This window comes from Crotalus tigris, unplaced genomic scaffold (assembly GCF_016545835.1).
Source record: "Crotalus tigris isolate CLP2741 ecotype Arizona unplaced genomic scaffold, ASM1654583v1 scf7180000017666.379230911805:20528666, whole genome shotgun sequence".
Lineage (NCBI taxonomy): Eukaryota > Metazoa > Chordata > Lepidosauria > Squamata > Viperidae > Crotalus > Crotalus tigris.
In genome coordinates, this window is record NW_024096552.1 from 2029930 (window position 1) to 2055215 (window position 25286).

Below are 25286 nucleotides of genomic sequence, written 5' to 3' on the forward strand. Positions count from 1 at the left end.
CAAAGGACCCCCTGTGTCACTGAAGTTAGACCCCACTGTCACCCCTATTAGAATCAAAGCAAGAAGGGTTCCTTTTGCTTTAAAGGGTAAAATTGACACTGAATTAGACAAATTGATTCAGCAAGGAGTCTTAGAACCTGTTGACTCCAGTCCTTGGGAGACCCCCATTGTCACGCCTCTTAAGGCAAATGGGGACATTCGCATCTGTGCAGATTACAAATGCACTCTGAATAAGGCATTGCAGCAACATGCCTATCCTGTTCCTGTGGTCAGTCATATCCTGGCCTCCCTCAAGGGGGGGCGCGTTTTTGCAAAGCTTGACCTAGCTCAGGCGTATCAACAGCTGCCTGTTGATGATGCTGCTGCTGTAGCTCAGACCATTGTGACCCATAGGGGGGCATTCAAGGTAAAGAGGTTACAATTTGGAGTAAATGTCGCTCCTGGAATTTTCCAAAGCGTAATGGAAAACACACTACGGGGTATACCAGGGGTTTGCCCCTATTTTGATGATGTCTTAATTGCAGGGGACTCTACACACAACTTAGCTGAGAGATTAAGGGCTGTTCTGCTGAGGTTCAGGAAAACGGGCCTCAAACTTAAGAAGGACAAATGTAAAATTGGGGTGCCTTCTACAGATTTTCTGGGATTCAAAATCGATGCTACCGGTATTCACCCTGCTGAATCCAAACTGGAAGCCATTATGCATGCCCCTAGGCCAAAGTCCAAAGCCAAACTACAGGCTTTTCTGGGCCTTCTGAATTTCTATAACTCCTTCCTCCCAAACAAGGCTAGTGTAGCTGAGCCTCTTCACAGGCTCTTGGACAAACAGGCAGTGTGGCAGTGGTCACAAAAACACAAAGCAAGTTTCAATGAGGTCAAGGCCTTACTCACTTCCAACAGTGTGCTTGCACATTTCAATGAATCTCTTCCTGTGTGCATCGCTTGTGATGCTTCTCCTTATGGGGTGGGAGCCGTACTAAGCCACCTCAGATCAGACGGAACTCAGGTTCCTGTTGCATATTACTCCAGAACCTTGTCTTCTGCGGAGCGAAATTATGCTCAAATAGACAGGGAGGCTTTAGCTGTTGTTGCTGGAATCAAAAAATTCCATGATTTTTTATATGGCAGGCATTTCACGGTCTTCACTGACCAATAAGCCTTTGTTGGGACTGTTTACCACACATAAACAAACTCCCCAGATCATCTCCCCCAGAATGCTGAGATGGTCTATCTTTCTGTCTGCCTATGATTTCTCCTTACTTCACAAACCTGGGAAGGAAATGGGCCATGCTGATGGCCTCAGTAGGTTACCCCTGCCGGTAATAGAAGCTGACCCTGCACCAACTATCAATATCCTTTCCATTCAGGCCTTGCCTGAGTCTCCTTTAGATGCCAGGGATGTGGCCGCTGAATCAGCCACAGATCTCACATTTGCACGTGTCCTTTCGTGGGTTTTATCTGGATGGCCAGAGAGCTGTCCTGGCACTGAGTTTCAGAGTTTCTGGTCCAAAAGGAACGAATTGTCCACCTTCCAGGGTTGTCTGCTTTGGGGAAGCAGAGTTGTCATTCCTACCTCAATGAGGACTAGGGTCTTAGGTTCCCTCCACGAGGGTCATCCTGGCATTGTGCGCATGACGGCGCTTGCACGCAGCCATTTGTGGTGGCCTGGGTTAGATAGAGACATTGAAGCTAAGGTGCATGCATGCCGCCTTTGTCAACGCTCGCGCCCTGAAATGCCCCAAGCTCCTGTACATAGATGGGAGGAAACACAGTCTCCATGGTCTAGGGTGCCCATTGACTACGCTGGGCCCTTTCAGAGTCAATTCTTCTTGGTCCTAGTTGATAGCCATTCAAAATGGCTTGAGGTTGTACCTGTCTCTTCCACCACCACTGCAAAGACTATTCAAGTACTGAGGGGGATTTTTGCTGCACACGGGCTTCCAGACGTCCTCGTGTCTGACAACGGCCCTCAATTCACTTCTTCCGAATTCCAAGCTTTCTTACAGGCCAACATGATTCGTCATGCCACCTCTGCGCCTTTCCACCCGTCCACCAACGGTATGGCTGAACGCATGGTTCGCATCACCAAGGATGCCTTGAAGAAAATTACCTATGGAGACTGGCATCACAGGTTGGCTGACTTCCTCCTTTCTTATCGCACTACACCGTCCACTTCTACCGGGAGGAGCCCAGCTGAACTTCGTTGGGGGTGCAAACTGACCACCAAGCTTGACCGGTTGCATCCGGACAGACTTCCTTCCACACTCACACACCCCAGGGCACCTAGACAACTGTTTGTGGGTGCCCCGGTTTGGACTCGTAACTATGGGCCTGGCCATTCATGGGTCCCCGCCATTGTATCCAGAGTCACAGGTCCTCTGTCCTACGAGGTGTCCCTGGACAACGGTCGTGTCCTGCGTCGACAGATTGACCAGCTCCGCACTAGATGGGACCTGCCCACTGAGACTCCTGGGTCTTTTCCAGGGGGGGAGGGGGACCCTTTAGGGCAAAGGGAAGAGTACGGGCTGCTGTCCATCATTAATGAGGAAGCTACAGACAGCTCAATCCAAAGTTCCGCGAGTGCTCCAAACAGGAATTCACAGAGCCCAACTAGAACTCAGGCACCAGTGCCTACTCCAGCCAGGGAGTCACCCCAGGGGCATAATCACTACTCACCTGCATCACTCAGTACTCCAGTCAGGGAGGATATCCGGGAGCGTCCAAACAAACCACACCCTGCAAGAGAGCTGGCACACATTCCCTCTAGTTGGCCCGACACTACCCCTGTCCTAGAAGGGGGCAAGCATACAGGGAGGTGGTCGAGGAACCAAATCCCGACTACAACACCTCTGACTTCACTCAGGGGACAACTGAGTTTTGGGACAGCACTGAAAACCCCACAAGCCCGGGGACAAAACAGGAACAAGGGGAAAGACAACTTCCTGACAGGTCTTGGACGGACCTGGGAGGTTCTATAGAATCGCCCAACAGTGACAGTAACTTAAGAGGGCCAGAGAGCCTGCAGCTAGGCAGGACAACCAAGTCAAACAGAGAAAGAAGCCCTGGCCTGACGAGCCCGGTGGGCAAGCAAGCAGGCCAGGCAGTGGAGCACAGTCCTTGGGAATCACCAGAGTGTAAAGGGGGGACAGGTATGCATCACCCCTCAGTCAAGGGGTACTTGGCAGGTACCCAGAAGCCAGGAGGTCACAGAGAGCCAGAAGATCTCCTAAGTATTTAGAAGATTTTGTAACTCTACTGGCAAAACAGAGTTAACAGAGAACATTACTGTACACATAGGAAATTAGAACACTGGGAATAATAGAAGCAGAGGAAATAACTGGCACTAGGTAGTATGGGCACCACGCTCGCATTAGGTTGTATGTTATTATTGTATGATCATAGTCTTAGCTGGGGAGGAAGGGGTGTTATGTCCTGAGCCTGTGGAAGCAGGCTCGGGGCATTGCAACGGTCCTGGGCAGGTGCAAGCTGCCCGGGACCAGACTGGCTGTCGCCAGCACTTGCGCGCATGCACGGGTGCTGGCGCGCCAAATGTTGCAGATTGGCCCGGGAATGGCCTATAAAAGAGGCCGGGAGATTGGGCGTTGTCGGCGTCTTGTAACCAGTATGCTGAACAGAAATAAAGAAGTTCCTGAGAACTACAACTGCTTCTCGTGTCATTGCCATTTCGCGAAGGACGCAACAAACTGTGTTTCACATTTTGTCATATAACAGGCAAAATAGAGACAGCAAATTTATATTTTTGCACTGCTTCTTTTCCTGAGACTCCATTTCTTAGTGAAAATAGTGGGCAAGAAATATGAATGTACATATACATTTTCTAATCAGGATTCAGCTGAGTTTGAGTAAGAAGCTAAATTTTGTTATTACTGTGCATTAATGTAATGCTCAATATTTTGTTGTGGTTAGTGTAAAAGATGTATGTTGTATGTACATGCTTTTATTTCTTGACTGATCCACTGAATACTGTAATTGATGGGAAATCATGAGCTGTACTATATTCATACTAATAAATATAGCAGCCCAGGTTTTCTGCAGAAAAATTGCACAATATAAGAGGTGATTTTTGACTAACATTTGAAGATTTAATCTATGCCTTTAAATGGTGTGTATTTTTCTTAATGAATACTCAAATTCTACTTTATTTATTTATTTGTTTGTTTTTCACATTTTTGAACTACCCATCTCCCTTAGAGATATATATGTACATATCTTCTTGCTGGATTCTTTATACCTCAATAAACAAAAAGCAGAATATAACTTTAGAAAAAACTATACTTAGCTACTTAATTATCATGACAAGAGTAAGTTGCCCCCCCCAACTCTAAAATAGCATCCAGCAAAGGGAAGGGAGTCTCCCAGGCTGAACTCTACACCGGCCCAAAATGGATGGAAACAAATTACAAAGAAATGGGGAAAATGCTACCTCAGGCTCTGGCCATACAGCAGGATTGTGATGGGTCCCAAAGATACTGATCAGGCAGATGTTCCCTGGAGAGAGAAGAATTTAATGAACTCTGGATGCCACCAAAGGTAGATTCACAAAAGCAGGAAGTGGGAAAAGGAACATGCCAGAACTTGGCAAATGAATTGCTGTTGTTAATAGATAGAGCAAAGAATAGGACAGCAATCTGTTGGCTTGTGTTTAAGCATGTTTCATATCTTTGTTAATGCAACAGATTTTCAGAAGAGCTGAGATCTTCCTTTAATGACTTGATGGCACATAATCAAGCTACCAACCAATCAATCAGTTTATGGCTCTGCTACTAGCCTAGAGTTGCCCCATAAAGAGGACCAGCATGTGCTGCCTGATTGTTACTCTCTTTCCTCCAGCTTTTCCATCCCTGTTCATCATCATTTCCATCATCTTCCATGATGGCCATTCATTGTTCCTCCACTTCTCTGCCCTGATGGTGCAGTCATCTCATTACCCCCCCCCCCCGCTAGTTGCTCTTGGGATGGACAGAATGCTTCTTTCATCGAGTCAGGCAAATCAAGCAAGATGACCTCAGAGAACCACAGGAACAGCCTCCCTGTCTTCTGTTCCAGCAATCGCAGCATACAAGCCTTTAAAAACAGTCCCTAGTAATTTGCCACAATGCAAACCCAATTTAAGGTGAAACTGTAAACAGTTTGTGGCAAAAATGTCAAAGTGTTTTTAGAGTCAGCTTTGTAACTGGCAGCCTTTTTTGATAGCTAGATGCAGAAGAAACTTGTAGTTCTGAAATGACTTCTGGAATCCCGACTGATGGACTTACCATAGAAAAAGCTATAAAGTTTCCTGAGCAGTGAAAAGTCATGTTCAAAAATAACAATAAATGTGTCTAGCTCAAACTAGATGACATAGGAAGACCCATGTTTTTTTCCCACAGATGTGACATGATATACCAAGCAAATGTTTTCTCCTACAAATAGCAACAAAAAAAATAACAGGAAGGAAGGACAACAAGCGTCTCATTCTTTCAAGAAGAATGAGACATACGAGCCTGAGCAAAACGTGGAACATAACACCTATTGCTGTAAAACCCATAATAATAGAATTCTTTTTTATTATTTTGGGGTGATATAATTGCTTGTTAAGTATAGATTTATTAGTTTAGAAATGGCCAGTGCAGAATTTGGAAAAGCAGAACAGTCTCATTCAGTTTACATTAAATAAATACTGTAAAAGGCTCTCTAATACAAGGGAAAACACACTCAATACAGTATATGACCAACTTTCCAAACTGGGATCTTTTTCTTATTCAATATACTTTGCACTTTATTTACCTCACTTTGCACTTTGTTTAGTTCATAATAGGTTTAATTATCATAAAATCATAGATTAAAGAAGAGAATCCAGATGCCAGATACAGATAATTAGCAAAGGATGGCACGGGGGTCCTTCCATAGCAGATACCTTTAGGGATAACTCGTCCATCGGGAAGGTTCACATCTTCAGTGCAGCGTCGAGATATGGTTGTGACTGGAGGGTGCAGGCGCAGGCTCTCTTTGATGCACATGGTGGTGAAGGGCATGAGGGAGAGATCTTTCCTGAGAAGAGTTATTTGTCTGTTTGTTTGTTTGTTTACTTACTTATTAAATTTATTTGCTGCCCGTCTTGTAATGAAATGTCTCTGAGTGGCTTACAGCATTGAGATAAAAAAAATTCAAGTAATGATAAATAAGATTCCACTGCAGGAGAAGCTAATGGGAAAAAGAATTCACATTCAGTAGGAATTCCTAAAAAGAACATCTTAAAAGCATAACAAGGAAAACAAGCATAACAAGGGAAACAAAACAGGAAAGATGAATAAAAAAATGTCTATGGAGATTCACAGTCATCTAGGTCATGGTTGTCCCAAACGTGCTTTTTCTTCTTCAAAAAACAAAACAAAATAAAAAAAAACAAAAAAAAACAAAAAAACAAGAAAGTCCAGTTACCTCCTGAAAAAGCATCTTTGAGACAATCATGACCTGGAATACTAAGAATCTCCATAGACATTTAGCTATGCATTTTGGGATGAACATCCTTCGAATGGTGGAAGAGTATGAACAGAGTTCCAGAAAACATTGCAGACTACAGGAACCATTTGCGCTTCAGTTTGAGATGCAGAAACACAGACTCATCCCCAACAGCCTGCACCTGTCTTCAACAGTGAAGGGACACAGGGCAGAAAACATCCTGCAGCCAAGAAAGCTCCACACACATTTGCACCAATCAGGTGATTCTGAGGATAAACCTCTAAATGACCTCAATGACTCTCTAAAAGAAATGGTCAGCTGTCTGCAAGGAATATAAACCCTTCCATTCCACACCATCCAGTCAGAACTGAAGAAGCTTCTTGGATGAGAAGCGAAATGTCTTCAAAGAAAAACAAGAAAGTCCAGTTGCCTCCTGAAAAAGCAGCTTTGGGTTAGAGTTAGAGAACATATGGTTAAGGTGAAATTCAGAAGAATTTCAGATTTTTCAGAACTCTGGGATATAAACCATCTGATCCTGGCAATTTCAACTCATTTAAGGTGGAAAAGTGTTTTCTTACTTATTTTTACCTGAATTCCTCTTTTTCTTTCTCACTGGGCTTTAATAATTTCATTTTTCAGAGTCTCCCAAGTATCTCCCAGGTGATGTCAGGTAGCTAATGTACCCCATTATTACAGTGGTATGTTTCCTGCATACCTTATTTAACTGAATAGTAAAATGTTCATCTATTTTCTTTGCCCAGTTGGATGGCTTGTAGTATATGCCTAAAGCAATGTCATTTCTCTTTCCTCTAATATTCACCCAAAACCATTCAGGAGGGCTTTCATCCTTGATATTGTGTATTTTTGTAATGGTATAGTGATTTCTTACAAATAGTGGCATTCTTTAGATTTTAGAAAGAAAAAAGTACAGTATTTGTATCATGGCTACTCAGTAAAGAATAAGGAATAATGGAAAATATGAAATAATTATATAAAATTGTTGTGACTAGAGGCTGGCTTTGGTAGATGCCAAAACCCACCATTTTAGCCATTTCTCAAAACTCCCTGTGAACTAGCCTACACATTTTGCCTGGTCAAACCCAGAAAAAGCAGGAGCCTGTTTTGATGAGCTACAGCCAGGATAAAACCTGTAGGTGGAAAGCCAGGAATTTGTCAGAACTGTTTGAAAAGAAAGGGAATATGTTCTGATCAGGGTTTTTTTCTCATAGAATGCCCAGAACAGAGTTCCGACACCTTTTTTGGATGGAACCTTGTAGGGTAGGCAAGGCAAGTTGTATGACGTGTGTGAGTTCCGGCACCTTTTTTTTTTTTTTTTTTTTTTAGAAAAAAAGCACTGGTTCTGATGGTGATTTAGCTTTGGGTGTTCAAACCAGACCCACTGTATATGTACAGCTTGATTGCTGCCAGACTGCACTTGATTTTGTAACCAGATAAAGTATTCTGGCAGCATTGACTGTTCTTTCAATATTCAGCTTGCTGACTGTAGCTAAAAACAAAGTAGATTCTCTAAAAGAGTATTTTGCAAAATTTGCTGAGAGCCAATCACACCAAACTGACCACCCTGCCAAGACAAAATCTGTTCCTGGATTGTGCCCCATAAATAGCCAGCCGAGGAAAAGAGAACCCTACCTCAGAACATGGCCTAATGAAGGGAAAGGACAGAGAAAATCTCACAAAGAAAAGCAAGAGTCAAACTAAGAAAGCTTATAATAGGCAAATGTCTCCTACAAAATAGTTGGGTAACTCTGCAAAACTTAAATAACGTAATAAACAAAGGCAGATGGGAATTTTAAAAACTTATATTCCAGAACCTAAGCCAGTCACTTTGCTGTGTAGACAAATAATGGACTTACAAAATGGCTTCCATTTAGAGACAGCTACAGTTGAGTCCTGTTTATATTTGGGCAGCCTAAAGTCCTCAGTCTGCTCTTGAAAATGAAACCGTTCTTGAGCATCTTTCTGATCTTCCCTATTTCTAGTTCAATTTGACCAAAAAGGTACTGGCATTTTAACATACACATGTAATATTCCCTAAGCAGACAATTTCAAGGACACCTTAACAATAGGTTCTCTAACTCTAAGCAAACAACTTGCATAACCCTCAACAATACAATCATTTAATGAACTTCTGGACCAGGGTTTCTCAACCTTGGCAACTTGTGTGGACTTATTGCCAGAATTCCCCAGTCAGCATATGAAGATGTTCTTAGTGATGTAACATTATAATTTCACTTATGGAAGACACTAGCTCTGGCTTGGTTCACTTTCTCATTCAAGTAACATATGAATCTGCCTTGATGTTCCACCCTCTGGATTGCTTTCTTTCTGTCCACAGTCCATTACCATTCAATTTCTTTTCTTTCTCGCTCCTGCAGCAGATCCTGAATCTCTGTCCGACATTGGTCTTGATACTTGGGGTTTTGAGCGAGATTGTATAGAATCCAGGACAAGCCACTTGCTGTAGTGTCATGGCCTGAAATGAGACAAAAGTCACATGGAAACTGCCCAGAGCAGGACTACTTGATAGTTGTCAAAAGGGATCACATTTGAAGATTTTTGTTTAAGATAACCATGCCAAGGATTCCAAAGACAATTCTTCTTCTTTTACATTTGACAAAATAGACCACAGCCTATCTCTTGGTAAGCTAGAAAAATGTGGGATAGACAACATCACTACCGGATAGATTTGTAACTGATTGACAAACCATACTCAACAAGTAGTCTTTAATGGTATTAAATCTATATGGAGGGAAGTAAATGGGGAACCACAAGTTTCCATCTTAAACCCAGTACTCTACTCTTCAATATCTTCATAAATGATTTAGATAAGGGAATAGAAGGAGAACTCATCAAATTTGCAAATGACACTAAGCTGGAAGCAGTAGCCAAAACCCCACAAGATAAGCTCAGGATCCTAAAAGTTTTACATTTAGGCAGGAAAAAACAAAGGTACAAGTACAGATTAGGTGAAACCTGGCTCAAAAACAGAAACTGTGAGATGGACCTTGGAGTCCTAGTGGACAATCACTTAAATATGAGCCAGTAGTGTTCAGCAATAGCCAAAAAAGCTAATATAATCCTTGGCTGTATAAACAGAGGCACAGAATCAAAATCATGTGAAGTATTAGTACCACTTTATCTAAGTAAGACCACACCTGGAATACTGAATTCAATCAGAATAGAGCTGGAAGGAACTTTGGAGGTCTTCTAGTCCAGCTGTCAGAACCCATATTCTAAGGGGGCTCTTTCTAACTTTAATTCTAACTCTAATCTTTCTAAACTTCTGGGTTCTGCCATGCTGCTGGAGGGGAGGGGGGAAATGCTGCGGGCTATTTCTTTGTTTTCCTCTATCGCTACACTGTAACACTTTTGCTATTTCTGCATATACGCCCTTTGAACTATCTTCCCCCTTGATGTCAGCTTGAAAGGGGGTAGGAGAAAGGAATGCGCCTTCGGCAAATGGTTTATCTCTGCTTTTCGAAGGGAAGGTGCGAAGACCCGACAAAACATCGCTGCAACCCTGAGACAGCCTGGCATTTCAGCTCTTTCCCACAATGGACCTGGAGACTGGCCCATTCGAACTGACCAGATAAACTACTGGGGTGGGGTTTGCTTGGGACACTTTTAACCTATTGATCTGAGCAGGAAACCTTCAGATCCTATCTATTATGCCTACTATTAGCTTCTCCTAATAAAAGTTCCTTTTGGAAGAAACTACTTCCATGAGATCTGCTTTCTTAGGATGAGGTTTTGAAGTGGGCCCTGACATTAGACAGGATCTGCAGTAATAGTCAGCCCAGAAAGAAAGCCCTTACCAGGGGACTTGGCAAATCATGTCAGACAATGGAATAGAGAGAGAGGACCCTGCTACGGAGGGGGAGGAAGCCTCCCGATGAGCAGACCCTTGCAAATACTCCAGCTCTGGATCCTCAAGCTCTTTGGAAGAGGAGGTGGTGACAGAACACTGCCACAAACCTAGGTGGTCTATGGGCATTGGAAGGAAGGATGACTGGGAGAAGAAGGCCAGAAAGATGACAAGGCAGCCATCAGCCAGGCTAGAAGAAGGAGATGGAACGGTCTCTCTGTCTCAGCGAGGATGAGGAGGATTGTCCAGGGCACTCAAACTGATTGCTGGAACAGGCAGTCGGCATTATGAAAACAGCCTTTGACTCCATGAAGGAGGAGAAAGCTGAACCCTACCAAGGTACCATCCACCTGGGATCCAGCTGGTGACCCAACGAGGGGGAAGCTGAACCCGAGGTTCCAGACCCATCCAGCCATAGAAACCACTGCGGTTACTGCTGTTGCAGCCACCCAATCGTGTGGAAATGACAGACAGAGAAGGGAGATGACACAAGTGGAAAAAGCGACACCGATCCATCCAGAAGTTCCGTCCATTAGATTTAAAGTTCCGTGGGGAGCCACAGCACCTGGGATTCTTCTTAACTTAGGTGCTAAACTATATGGAGTAGTATAGCCGGGACATCCCAACCGACCAAGCCAGAATTTGCATCATGCAAGCCACCCTGGATGGCATCACAGCGGACTGGGTCATAGACCTCCACAATTCCAACACCCCGGAGTTACTGAATTTCAATCAATACATGGTCTCCCTCAGGTGCCGTTTCGAAGACCCTTTGGCTGACTGAAAAGCCCATGAGAGGATAAAGACGGTGAAGAAAGGCAGGCGGCCATTGGCAGAATACACCCAAGAATTTCGAACCCTGGCCAGCAAACTGAACTGGCCATAGGACATCCTGCTCAGCCACTTCAAAGATGGATTAAACTATGACCTCTACGATGCCTGCCTCCTTTGGGGAGATCCTCATTGGCTGCAAGATCGGTATGTCCTAGCCAAGGAAGCCAAGATCGACCTGGACAAGAGGCAACACAGAGGAGGGAGATCGTGGGGGAACTCACTATTGGAGCCAACCCGCGAGCCAGCAAAGCAGCCATTGACCTTCAAAAGAACCACCAGGTGTTTCAAGTGCGGAAAAGAAGGGTACCACACTGCCGAATGCCGCTCTTGCACTGCAACTGGAAAATCAGACCGGACCCCAGCTGTGAAGCCCAGAAAACCACCAGCGAAGCCAAAGGAGACAGCCATAAAAGGCACGGAGGCCGTCGAGTTCCCTGCCTCAGCTTCACGAGGAAAGGGAACTCCGGCCCACACTGGAGGAGCATCCCACTCATCTGACGACAACTCCGAGGACAAACCCCTGGTAAGTGGACTCATTGCACTCCTCACCCAGGGCAGTAACATTGTTAGCCCCAGACATGCCTGAAGTCGTAGAACTCAGGGCATTAATTGACTCTGGTTGTACACACTGCCTTATAAGCCCAATGTTAGTGGGGAATCTAGGAATACTGGTGAGGAGGCTGAAAAAAACAGATCTTGTTTGGTCAATTAGATGAGTCCATAGCAGGGGGGATGCCTGCCATCCTAGCAACACTACCACTTCAACTCACCCTGGAGGACTACATAGAGACTATAAATTCATGGTAACCCCTGGCATGGAATGTCCCATAATCCTGGGCATAGCGTGGTTAGCCAAGTGGAACCCACAGGAGGACTGGAGGATGGCAGAGCTTAGATTCCCAAAAGGAGAATCAACCAAGGCACCAGCCCAGCCCCCACCAAGGGGAGTCCCGGCCGAGAAAGCTGCAATAGGGGGAGAAAAGGAACTACCAGAAATATCAGAGTAGTATAGAGACCTGGCTGAAGTATTCAGTGAGGAAAGTTCTGATGAATTGCCACCTTATCGGCCCATAGACTGTGCGATAGAAATCAGACCAGGCACGAAACTTCCCAAACCTAGATTGTACTCCATGAGCCCGCAAGAATTGGAAGAAATGCAGAAATTCATAGACAAAAATTTAGAAAAGGGTTTCATTCAGATGGCAAAGCTAAAAATGGCTGCTCCTGTATTATTTCGAGAAAAAAAAGATGGAACTCTTCGTCTGTGCATGGATTATAGGGCTTTGAATGCCATAAGTGAAAGCATCTATACCCTCTCCCCCTCATGAAGAACATGTTATCCCACCTTTCAAAGGGGAAGATTTTCACCAAACTGGACTTAAGGGAAGCTTACTACCAAATCAGAATTAAGGAAGAGGATGAGTGGAAAACTGCCTTCAATTGTCCTTTGGGTTGTTACCAATTCTGGATTCTACCTTTTGGGCTGCAGGGAGCTCCTGCTCTATTCATGCAGTTGATAAATGACATGCTAAAGGAACATCTGTACAAAGGCGTACTCATTTATCTGGATGACATCCTTATATTCACAGAAACCATGGACGAACATGTCAAACTGGTCAGAGCAGTCCTAAACAGTCCTAAACCTACGGGCAGCTCATCTCTATGCAAAACTTTCTAAGTGTGAGTTTCATAAGAATAAAATAGATTATCTGGGATATAGCATATCCCCAGAGGGCATAGAAATGGATCCTGAGAAAGTCCGAGCAGTGCTAGAATGGGCGCCACCCCGCACTAGGAAGCAATTGCAGAGCTTCCTGGGATTCGCCAACTTTTACCGGCAATCTATTCCCTCCTTTGCCCAAATAACCTTACCAATCACGAATTTACTGAAAACCAGAGGGAAGAGAAAACCCAAGCCAAGCTAGCCGTTAAAATGGACAGTAGAATGCCAAGTTGCATTTGAGAGGCTGAAAAAGCTGTTTTCCATAGAACCAGTTCTAAGGCACCCCGACACCAACAAGCCTTTCGTAATTCAGGCAGATGCCAGCGTTGCAAGAGAACAACGAAGGGGCATTACATCCCTGTGCATATATATCAAGAAAACTCACCAAAACAAAGCAGAGATGGGCAGTCTGGGAAAAGGAGGCGTACACAGTGCAATAGGCTCTTCTCACATGGCGGCACTTTTTGGAGGGGAACAAAAGAACCTGGAAGCACTAAAAATGCCCAGGAAACTTACCCCTAAGCAATCACGGTGGTCACAACACTTACATCATTTCAATTTCACACTGAAACACCTGCCGGGGGGGGGGGGAGAAACTTCCTGGCAGACACATTATCCAGAATGCCACAATATAATAGCACTTGGGCTAGTGTAACAAAGCCGCTCATGCCGGAAAAACAACTGGCAGCATGAGTAACTACCCAAGCACAAGCTAAACTCTAAAAGCCGTTAGCCAGCCAGGCAGGAACTGAATTTAGAAAAGCACTAGAAACCAACAAATGGTTCCTAAGCCACAAAAACCTGTGCACTTTCACAGCTGGTCTACTGTGGTTGGGAGAGAAGTTATACATACCTAAAAGTCAGAGACTGACATTCATGCAACTTTGCCACAATTCAACATCTGCAGGCCATTTTGGGTTTGTGAAAACACTACATCTGGTTAAAAGGCAATTCTGGTAGCCATCAATAAAGAAGGACATTGAAAGCTATGTAGCTAGCTGCCCAATTTGTGCTTCAGCGAAAAGATTACAAGGGAAGTCACCTGGGTTACTACAGCCGATAGCAATCCCATCGGCACCTTGGAAAGAGATCTCTATGGACTTTATAGTGGAACTACCAGATAGCAACAGAAACACAGTCATCTGGATTGTAACAGACCTATTTTCCAAACAAGTGCATTTTATTCCCTGCTCAAAGATCCCTATAGCAAAAAAACCTGTTTGTTCAACACATATATCGATTGCATGGAGCCCCACAGAGCATTATATCTGATAGAGGAATGCAATTCACATCAGGGTTCTGGAAAGAATTCCTGGTTCTGTTAGGGACCATTCAGGGACTGTCATCTAGTCATCATTTGCAAACAAATGGTGGGACTGAAAGATCAAACTCAGTACTAGAACAATATTTATGATGCTTTATTAATTACCAGCAGACCAACTGGACCCACCTACTTCCGTTCACCAAAGTCGCCTACAATAATGCTGTTCACTCCAGCACAGGCTACATTCCGTTCCAAGTAGCCACAGGACAAAGTTTTAACCCCAATGCCAGAACTTTCCCCTGCAGAACCTGCCATCCCTTCATTAAAGTAGTGGATTGCACAATTAAAGAACACCTGGGCAGTTGTCAGGAAAGCCTTAGACAAGACCAGGCAAGCATATAAAATTCAAGCGGCTAAAAAGACAATCGAGCCAAAACCTTTTACTATAGGGGAAAAGGTTACCCATCCACCAAATACCTAAAATCCCTACAACCATCCAAGATGCTGGGACCCAAATTTGTAGGACCATTTCCCATTGTTAGAATTATAAACCCAGTAACAGTGGAGTTGGAATTCCCTAAGTCCCTCAGGCAAATCCACCCAATTTTCCACTGCAGCCTTTTAAAACGCGAGTAACAGTCACCATTAAGGCCAGCTATTGCTCCACCCCTCCTCCCATTATGGTAGAAGGGAACAATATTTTGAAATTAAAGAAATCCTAGACTCCAGGAAATACCATGGCTCCAGTCAATACCTAGTGGAAATACCTTCCATCCTCCCAAAACGAGTGAGTCCACAAACGCCACATTAAAGCCCCTAAACTGCTTAAGAAATTTCACACCGAATACCCGAACAAACCAGATTAACCTATATATGTATTTGTTTCTATTTCTCCACAGGTGGATCTCTCTTTTTTTTAAAGGGAGGCAGGATGTCAGAACCCATATTCTAAGGGGGCTCTTTCTAACTTTAATTCTAACTCTAATCTTTCTACACTTCTGGGTTCTGCCATGTTCCTGGAGGGGAGGGGGGAAATGCTGCGGGCTATTTCTTTGTTTTCCTCTAACGCTACACTGTAACAGTTTTGCTGTTTCTGCATACATGCTCTTTGAACTATCTTCCCCCTTGATGTCAGCTTGAAAGGGGGGAGGAGAAAGGAATGTGCCTTCAGCAACTGGCTTATCTCTGCTTTCGGAAGGGAAGGTGCAAAAACCCAACAAAACATTGCTGCAACCCTGAGACAGCCTGGCGTTATCAGCTCTTTCCCACAATGGACTTAACACCTGGGGATTGGCCCATTCGAACTGACTGGATGAACTATTGGGGTGGGGTTTGCTTGGGACACTTTTAACCTATTGATCTGAGTGGGAAACCCTCAGATCATATCTATTATGCCTGGTATCAGCTTCTCCTAATAAAAGTTCCTTTTGGAAGAAACTGCTTCCACGAGTTCTGCTTTCTTAGGATGAGTTTTGAAGTGGACCCCAACACCACCCCCCTGCTCACACAGGAGAACTTATACCATTTCTGACAAGTGGCTGTCCAGACTCTTTTTAAAAACCTCCAGGTGATGAAGTACCCTCAACTTCTGAAGGCAAGCTGTTCCACTGGTTAATTGTTCTCACTATTAGGAAGTTTCTCCTTAATTCCAGGTTGTTTCTCTCCTTGATTAGTTTCCACCCATTGTTTCTTGTCTTGCCTTCTGGTGGTTTGAAAAATAAGTTGATCCTCTCTTCTTTGTGGCAGCCCCTCAAATATTTGAATACTGCTATCACGTCACCCTTAGTCCTTCTTTTTTGTAGACTATCCATACCCAATTCCTGCAATCATTCACATGTTTTAGTTTCCAGAACTTTAATCATCTTAGTTGTTCTCTGCATTTTCCAAAGTCTCAAGATCTTTTTTTGTAATGTGGTGACCAAATCTGGATGCTGTATTCCAGGTGTCATCTTAGGATTTTTAAAGCAATACTAATACTTACATGATTTTGATTCTATGCCTCTGCTTATACAACCAAGGATTGTATTAGCTTTTTTGGCTGCTGCCACACACTGCTGGCTCATATTTAATTGATCATCCATTAGGACTCCAAGGTCCCTCTCACAATTACTGTTTTTAAGCCAGGTTTTGCCTAATCTGTACTTGTATCTTTGGTTTTTCCTGTCCAGGTGTAAAACCTTGTTTGTCTCCACATTAAATTTCATTTTGTTGGATGGGGCCCATTGTTCAAGTCTGTTAAGATCTTTTTGGATCTTGAGCCTATCTTCTGGGGTGTTGGCTATTCCTGTCAGCTTAATGCCATCTGCAAATTTGATGAGTTCCCCTTCTACTCCCTCATCTAAGTCATTTGTGAAGATATTGAACAGCACCAGGCCTAAGATGGAACCTTGTGGTTCCCCACTGCTTACTTCCATGTAGAAGTAATACCATTAAGGACTACTCACTGAGTATGGTTTGTCAGCCAGCTACAGATCCATCTGATGGTGTTGTTGTCTATCCCACCATTTTCTAGCTTACCAAGAAGTAGGTTGTGATTTACTTTGTCGAATGCCTTACTGAAGTCTAAATATATTATGTCCACAGCATTTCACTGGTCTAGTAATTTAGCCACTTTGTCAAAGAATGAAATAAGATTGGTTTGGCATGATCTCTTTTTAACAAACCTATGCTGGCTTCTATTTTGTTTCTTATTTGTTTCTAGATGTTTGCAGATCTGTTTTTTGATTATTTTTTCCAATATCTTCTCAGGTATTGATATTAGGTTGATTGGTCTGTAGTTTCCTGGGTCTATACCCCCCCCTTTTTTTTTGAAGATGGGAACCACATCAATTCTTTTCCAGTCCTTTGGTAGTTTCCCAGTACTCTAGGATTTTTGAAAGATATGCTACAATGCTTCTGACTTAACATGTGCCAGCTCCTTTAGAATTCTGGAATGTATTCCATCAGGTCCTGGTGATTTATATTCATCAAGATCTGACAGGAGTTCTCTTACCATTTTCTTGCTTATTTTAATTTTTATTTGTAGTCTGTAGTTATGTTTTTGGTAGGTTGAGCTATAGTTTCTTTTTGCGTGAAAACTGATGCAAGGAATGAGTTAAGCAGCTCAGCTTTCTCTCTACTGTCTGTTACTTCCTTGCCATCTTCTCTCTAAAGTGGGCCTGCTGTTTTCTTGATTTTTTTTCTTGTTATTTATATATTGAAAGAATGTTTTTTATTATCTTTGACTTTTATTGCATAACTGCATCCAGTTTTGGTTACCACATAACAAAAAAAAGATCTTGTGACTTTGGAAAAAGTGCAAAGAAGAGGAACTAAGATTAAAGGCCTGGAGACTAAAACATATGGAGAACAATTGCAGGATTTGGCTTTGGTTAGTCTAGAGAAAAGAAGGACTAGGGAAAACATGATAGCAGTATTCCAGTATTTTGGGAGCTGCTACAAAGAAAGAGGGGGTCAACTTATTTTCCAAAGCACCAGAGGGCAGAACACGAAACAATGGACGGAAACTAATCAAGGAGAGAAGCAACCTGGAATTAAGGAGAAACTTCCTAACCAGTGAGAACAATTAACCAGTGGAACAGCTTGCCTTCAGAAGTTGTGAGTGCTTCATCACTGGAGGTTTTTAAGAAGAGACTAGACAGCCACTTGTCAGAAATGGTATAGGATCTCCTGCTTGAGCAGAGGGCTGGACTAGAAGATCTCCAAGACCCCTTCCAGATTCTATTCTATTCTATTCTATTCTATTCTATTCTATTCTATTCTATTCTATTCTATTCTATTCTATTCTATTGTCATTCAGTAATGGCCTATATGAGTCAGAAGGATCTAATTGTGCACAGGTCTTCTAAAACACCAATCCCTTCCCATGAACAAGTCTAACAATTATAGGGACAAAAGTCAGTTTGATATGATCCTTCTGCATCCAGAACAGGGAAGGGAAATTGGTTTTGAAAGACAATGATAGTTCCAGAAGATGAATGATCTTAACTGGATAGGCACAGTCCAAAGACTCAGTAACCACTGTGGTCTGGAGAAGAGGGCCCAGACACTGGAAACCACAACTCCTTTTGTGTACAAATATCATACTCTTGCAGCTCATGGAAATAATCAACTGATAATACAGGGCAAACAGACTGCCCCATAATTTGGGCCTTAATTCAAAACATTGTGTTATGTCCTGAGCCTTGCAAACGGCTCGGGCGTTTGCAGGCAGTCCCGGGCAGGTGCAAAGCTGCCCGGGACCAGACAGGCTGTCGCCAGCGCCGTGCGCATGCGCGGGTGCTGGCGCGGGAAAAGTATCGCATTTACCCGGGAAATGTCTATATAAGAAGCTGGGAGGTTTTGGGAGCTGCTGAAGCCATCTACTTGTAAGCTGAACGCAGAATAAAGAAAACTGAGAACTCCAACTGCTTCTCGTGTCTGCTTTCCGCCAAGGACTCAACACTGGCGACGAAGGTGGGATTGCCTTACACCGCCTGGAAAGGAAGAAGTGTAAGCTTACCCAAGTGAGTCCTGAGCGGCGGAACGGCGTCGACTCGGCAGCTACCCGCCAATCCAGTGCGCATTCGGGGGTAGGCTGGCTGATAGACCCGTCTCCTGAAGATGGCGAAAATCGGAAGGCTTTCGGAATTCGACGTCTCACATCCAGAGCGGTGGGAGTCATACGTAGCCAGGGTGGAGAACTACTTCAAGGCAAACCAAGTGAGGGAAGAGAGCTTGAAGGCTGCCACCCTGCTTTGTGTTTGCGGTCAAGACGCCTTCGACATCGCAGAAAACCTTGCAGCACCTGTTCCAGTAGAGTCTGTCAGCTACGCAGATCTGAAGAAGCTACTGAAGGAGCACTTCCACCCCAAGATGTCCGTCATCGCATGGCGCCACACCTTCGAGCAGAGGGATCAACGGCCCGGTGAGTCGGCCAAAGAATTCATCGCCGCATTACGGAAGGCCGCCAAGCACTGCGAGTTCAAAGACCTCGAAGAACGACTGAGGGACCGATTCGTGTGCGGGTTAAGGCATCGAGATCTACAACAGAGACTTTTTTGCTAAAGAAGAATTGTCCTACCAAGATGCTTTAAGGGAAGTCACCGCAGAAGAAGCAGCAGGCGGCGCTGTCAAGAACATGCGGCTGATCAGAAACAGTCCAGAGGTTGCATCCGTGCACCAGGAAGACGTCCAAAGAAACTCCGAGGAGGATCCGGACGAGGAAGTCGACCGTCTCCACCCCACGAAGGAAGAAAAACAGAAGGGAAGCTCTTCAGCTCCGCTCAAGTGCATCGGCTGTGGAGGTCGCCACAGGAGAACCGACTGCAAGTTCCGCTCCGCTACCTGCCGGGCATGCGGCAAACAAGGACACATTGCAGCTGTGTGTCTGGGCCGACGAAAGGTACAACCTCAGGAAGAACTGCGCCTGAAAGGTACCAGATTCCCAGCCAGAATAGTGTAGGGTTTTGCGCTTCGTGAAGAAGCATCCTTAGGACAGGCACACACAAGCCCATTAAGAAAAAGCTGTCACTCAAGGTGAAGCTACAAGGGGTTCCATTATCTATGGAACTAGACACAGCGTCTGCCTTTTCAATTATCTCCTTGCATACATTTAGGAAGATTTGTTCCGGTAGTGGAACTCAGGCCAAGTTAAGGCCTTCTGACATTGTGTTAACAGATTTTCAAAATTCAAGAGTGTGTGTTAAGGGGGAGGCCACCCTTAACGTGCAATACAAGAGTTTTGAAGGTCCACTAGACTTATTAGTAGTAGGGGGTGAACGAACGAGTCTCATAGGACTCGATTGGTTTGAGGCCCTGGGGATACACGTCACAGGACTCAACAGCTTACAAACACTCGACCTACAGGAAGTCTGCAAAGAATTTGCAGATGTTTTCAGCCCCCAGCTGGGCACATTCAAAGGACCCCCTGTGTCCTTAAAGCTAGACCCCACTGTCACTCCCATTAGAATTAAAGCAAGAAGGGTCCCTTTTGCTTTAAAGAGTAAAATTGACACTGAGTTAGACAAACTGATTCAACAGGGAATCCTAGAACCTGTTGATTCCAGTCCTTGGGAGACCCCCATTGTCACGCCTCTAAAGGCAAATGGGGACATTCGCATTTGTGCTGACTACAAATGCACTCTGAATAAGGCATTGCAGCAACATGCCTATCCTGTTCCTGTGGTCAGTCATATTCTGGCCTCCCTCAAGGGGGGGCGCGTTTTTGCAAAGCTTGACCTAGCTCAAGCGTATCAACAGCTGCCTGTTGATGATGATGCTGCTATAGCTCAGACTATTGTGACCCACAGGGGAGCCTTTAAGGTAAAAAGGCTGCAGTTTGGAGTGAATGTCGCTCCTGGGATTTTCCAAAGCGTAATGGAAAACACACTGTGGGGCATACCGGGGGTTTGCCCCTACTTTGATGATGTCTTAATTGCAGGAGACTCCACACACATTCTAGCTGAAAGGCTAAGGGCTGTTCTGTTAAGATTCAGGAAAACAGGCCTCAAGCTCAAAAAAGACAAATGCAAGATTGGGGTGCCTTCTACTGAATTTCTGGGGATTCAAAATTGATGCTGCTGGGATTCACCCTGCTGAATCCAAACTAACTGCTATTTTAGAAGCACCTAGGCCAAAGTCCAAGGCCGAACTTCAGGCCTTCCTGGGCCTCCTGAATTTCTACAATTCTTTTCTTCCACATAAAGCTAGTGTAGCTGAGCCTCTTCACAGGCTACTAGACAAGCAAGCAGTGTGGCGGTGGTCACAGACGCATGAGGCCTGCTTTAACGAAGTCAAGGCCTTGCTCACTTCTAACAGTGTACTTGCACATTTCAACGAGTCCCTTCCTGTGTGCATCGCTTGTGATGCGTCCCCTTACGGGGTTGGAGCTGTCCTGAGCCACCTCAGGTCTGATGGAACTCAGGTTCCTGTTGCATATTACTCCAGAACATTGTCTTCTGCTGAGCGCAACTACGCTCAGATAGACAGGGAGGCTCTGGCTGTTGTTGCTGGAATTAAAAAATTCCATGACTTTCTATATGGCAGGCACTTCACGGTCTTCACTGACCATAAGCCTCTGCTGGGACTGTTTACCACACGTAAGCAGACTCCCCAAATCATTTCCCCTAGAATGCTTAGGTGGTCTATTTTTTTGTCTGCATATGATTTTTCTTTACTCCACAAGCCTGGAAAAGAAATGGGCCATGCTGATGGCCTCAGTAGATTGCCTCTGCCAGTAGTAGAAGCTGACCCTGCGCCAGCTGTCAACATTCTATCAATCCAAGCCTTGCCCGAGCTCCCTCTTAGTGCCAGGGATGTTGCCGCTGAAACAGGTACAGATCACACACTTTCACGTGTCCGTTCCTGGGTTTTGTCTGGTTGGCCTGAGCACTGCCCTAGTCCTGAGTTTCAGAGTTTCTGGTCCAAAAGGAACGAGCTGTCCCTTTCTCAGGGTTGTCTGCTTTGGGGAAACAGAGTTGTCATTCCCACCTCAATGAGGACTAGGGTCTTAGAATCCCTCCACGAGGGTCATCCTGGCATTGTTCGTATGAAGGCTCTTGCGCGCAGCCACTTGTGGTGGCCTGGTTTAGATAAAGATATTGAGGCTAAGGTGCATGCATGCCACCTGTGCCAACGATCTCGCCCAGAGATGCCCCAAGCTCCCGTGCATAGATGGGAGGAAACACAGTCCCCATGGTCTAGGGTGCACATTGACTACGCTGGACCCTTTCAGGGCCAGTTCTTCTTGGTCCTTGTTGACAGCCATTCGAAATGGCTTGAGGTTGTACCTGTCTCATCCACCACCACTGCAAAGACTATTCAGGTACTGAGGGGGATTTTTGCTGCACACGGGCTGCCAGATGTCATTGTGTCCGACAACGGCCCTCAATTCACTTCCTCCGAATTCCAAGCTTTCTTACAGGCAAACATGATTCGTCATGCCACGTCTGCACCCTTCCACCCGTCCACCAACGGTATGGCTGAACGTATGGTGCGCATCACAAAGGACGCATTGAAAAGACTCACCTACGGGGACTGGCATCACAGGTTGGCTGACTTTCTCCTTTCTTATCGCACCACACCGTCCACTTCTACAGGGAGAAGCCCAGCTGAACTTCGTTGGGGGCGTCAACTTACTACTAAACTTGACCGGTTGCATCCGGACAGACTGCCTTCATCTACCTCACATCCTAGGGCACCTAGACAACTACTTGTGGGTGCCCCGGTTTGGGCTCGCAATTACGGGCCTGGTCATACATGGGTCCCCACTTCTATTTCCAGGGTCACAGGTCCTCTCTCCTACGAGGTAGCCCTGGACAACGGTCGTGTCCTGCGTCGGCACATCGACCAACTCCGCCCTAGGCGGGACCTTTCAGATGAGACTCCTGGGTCTTTTCCAGGGGGGGAGGGGGACCCTTTGGAGCAAAGGGAAGGGCACGAGCTGCTGCCCACCTCCACTGATGGAGCCACAAACGGCCCATCCCAGGGTTCCGCGAGAGCTCCGAACAAGAATTCTATGAGCCTACCCAACTACCAGGCATCCACGCCTACTCCAGCCAGGGAGTCACCCCGGGGGCATACTCACTTTCCACACACATCACACAGCACTCCAGTCACGGAGGATACCCGGGGGCATCCCAACAAATCATTCCCGCAAGAGAGCTGGCACACAATCCCCAAAGTTGGCCTGACCTTACCCCAAATTCTACAGGGGGTCAAACATACAGGGAGGTGGTCGAGGAACCAAGTCCCGACTACAACACCTCTAGCCCAAATCAGGGAGTAACTGAGTTTTGGGAAAGTACAGAAACCCACACAAGCCCGGACACAGAACGGGGTTCAGGGAATGGACAGCCTCCTGACAGGTCTTGGACGGACCTAGGAGGTTCAACAGAGACGCCCAGCAGTGGCTATCACTTCAAGGGGCCCGAGGGTCTACAGCTAGGCAGGTCAACCAGGTCACAAAGTGACAGAAGCCCTGGCCTGACGAGCCCGGTGGGCGAGCAAGCAGGCCAGGCATCGGGGCAAAGTCCTTGGAAGGCACCAAGGCATGATAAGGAGAACAGGCTCACATCTCCCTCCAGTCAGGGAACTCCTGCTAGTAACCCAGAGCTGAGAAGGTCATAGAGAGCAAGGAAGTCTCCTAAATACTTAGAGGATTACATAACATTGCTGGCTAAACAAAAGCCAGGTAACGATAGGAGCACTGAGAAGCAGAACACTGCATAAAATAAATGATTATATGTTGGTAGTAGTTTTAGCCCGGGGGAAGGGGTGTTATGTCCCGAGCCTTGCAAACGGCTCGGGCGTTTGCAGGCAGTCCCGGGCAGGTGCAAAGCTGCCCGGGACCAGACAGGCTGTCGCCAGCGCCGTGCGCATGCGCGGGTGCTGGCGCGGGAAAAGTATCGCATTTACCCGGGAAATGTCTATATAAGAAGCTGGGAGGTTTTGGGAGCTGCTGAAGCCATCTACTTGTAAGCTGAACCCAGAATAAAGAAAACTGAGAACTCCAACTGCTTCTCGTGTCTGCTTTACGCCAAGGACTCAACACATTGTGCTTAGGATAAGTCCTTTTCCAGTGCCCTTGCATGGGGAAGAGATTCAAACAGTAGGACACATCAAAACTGGGCCAGCACCAGATAAGGCAATGAACAACATACAGTTTAGCCTCTACATTGAACAAGCCATTGATAAGTCAAAGACCTCTAAGACAGGGCTTTTCAACCGGTTGTACATGTACTTTAGCACCTGGCAGGTGGTACATGAGCCCTAGCCAAGTGTAGTGGGGGAGAGAACAAGTTAAAGCGGCACCGCACAGGGCTTGGTAGAAGCCCCAAGATCTGTGCATGTGTGGCTGCATGCTGATTGGAGCTTCCGGCCAACCCAGAAGAGAAAAGGAGGAGGAAGAGGGTGGAGAAGCTACAAAAGGAGCAGGTTTTGGTGGGAGAAAAAAACATGGAGAAAGAGAGAGAAGAGGCTTTTGTTAGTGAAGGAGAGAGAGAAAGTGGCCTTTAGGAGCGAAGGGTGAGTGAAAGAGTGAGCGAGGGGCTTGTGCAAGCAATGTGTGAGTGAATGAACGAGAGAGAAGCTTTTGCAAGGAATGTATGAGTGAATGAGAGCAAGAGAGAAACTTGTGCGAGCAATGTGTGAGTGAAAGAGAGAGAAGCTTGTGCAAGCAATGTGTGAGTGAATGAGCGAGAGAGAAGCTTGTTTGAGCAACGTGTGAGTGAAAGAGACAGCTTTTGCAAGCAACATGGGTGAATGAGAGCGAGAGAAGCTTTTGCAAGCAACGTGAGTGAATGAGAGCAAGAGAGCTTTCACAAGTAATGTGTGAGTGAAAGTGAGAGAGAAGCTTTCGTGAGCAACGTGTGAGTGAATGAGAGCAAGAGACGCTTGTGCGAGCAACGTGAGTGAATGAGAGCAAGAGAAGCTTGTGCGAGCAACGTGAGTGAATGAGAGCAAGAGAGAAGCTCGTGCGAGCAACATGTGAGTGAATGAGAAGCTTGTGCAAGCAACATGTGAGTGAATGAGAGTGAGAAAAGCTTTTGCGAGCAACGTGTGAGTGAATGAGAGTGAGAGAAGCTTTTGCGAGCAACATGTGAATGAATGAGAGCAAGGGAGAGGCATTTGCTAACAAAGGGTGAGGGGGGCTGCAAGCAAAGAGTGAGAGAAAAAGGGAAAAGTGAGGGGGAGAAGGGAAAAAGAAAAGAAAAGGCATTGACTTCTGAGTTCTACTGTAATGCAATAGGAAGCATTAACATTGAACCTCAACTTTTTTACTTTTCCTTAATATTATAAATTAGCCATTTCTATAACAACAAATGAATCTAATCAGTAAAGCCTAAAGTCTCCCCCTTTTTTTAGTCGTCAATTTTTTTGACATCTTGCTAAGCACTGGTGGTACTCAAATATTGTCATGTCCTAAAAGTGATAAAATCTGTGAAAAGGTTGAAAAGCCCTGCTCTAAGATTTGCAGCATTCTTGCATCTTGGAACAGAGGCCCCATTTCCACAGTTTTTCTTTCTGAAAAATACACTGCATGCATGAGATTCATTCACCCATCTCACCTTCAAACATAAATGTGTCAACTTCAGCTGCTATGTCTTCATCGGACAAATGTTGATCCTCTTCATCCT

At 45.3% G+C, this 25286-nt stretch overlaps 1 protein-coding gene across 4 annotated transcripts in view; it reads right to left on the reverse strand.

Moving 5' to 3' along the window:
• LOC120305080 (cytochrome P450 4F22) overlaps positions 1–25286 on the reverse strand; it is a 119020-nt gene that overhangs the window by 11767 nt on the left and 81967 nt on the right. For all 4 annotated transcript variants that reach the window (XM_039336434.1, XM_039336435.1, XM_039336433.1 and 1 more), the window contains 4 exons: positions 25218–25284; positions 8827–8956; positions 5918–6051; positions 4445–4509 (listed from right to left, as the gene is read on the reverse strand). In XM_039336434.1, coding sequence (XP_039192368.1) covers positions 4445–4509; positions 5918–6051; positions 8827–8956; positions 25218–25284 — 396 coding nt within the window. The remainder of the gene's footprint in view (positions 1–4444; positions 4510–5917; positions 6052–8826; positions 8957–25217; positions 25285–25286) is intronic.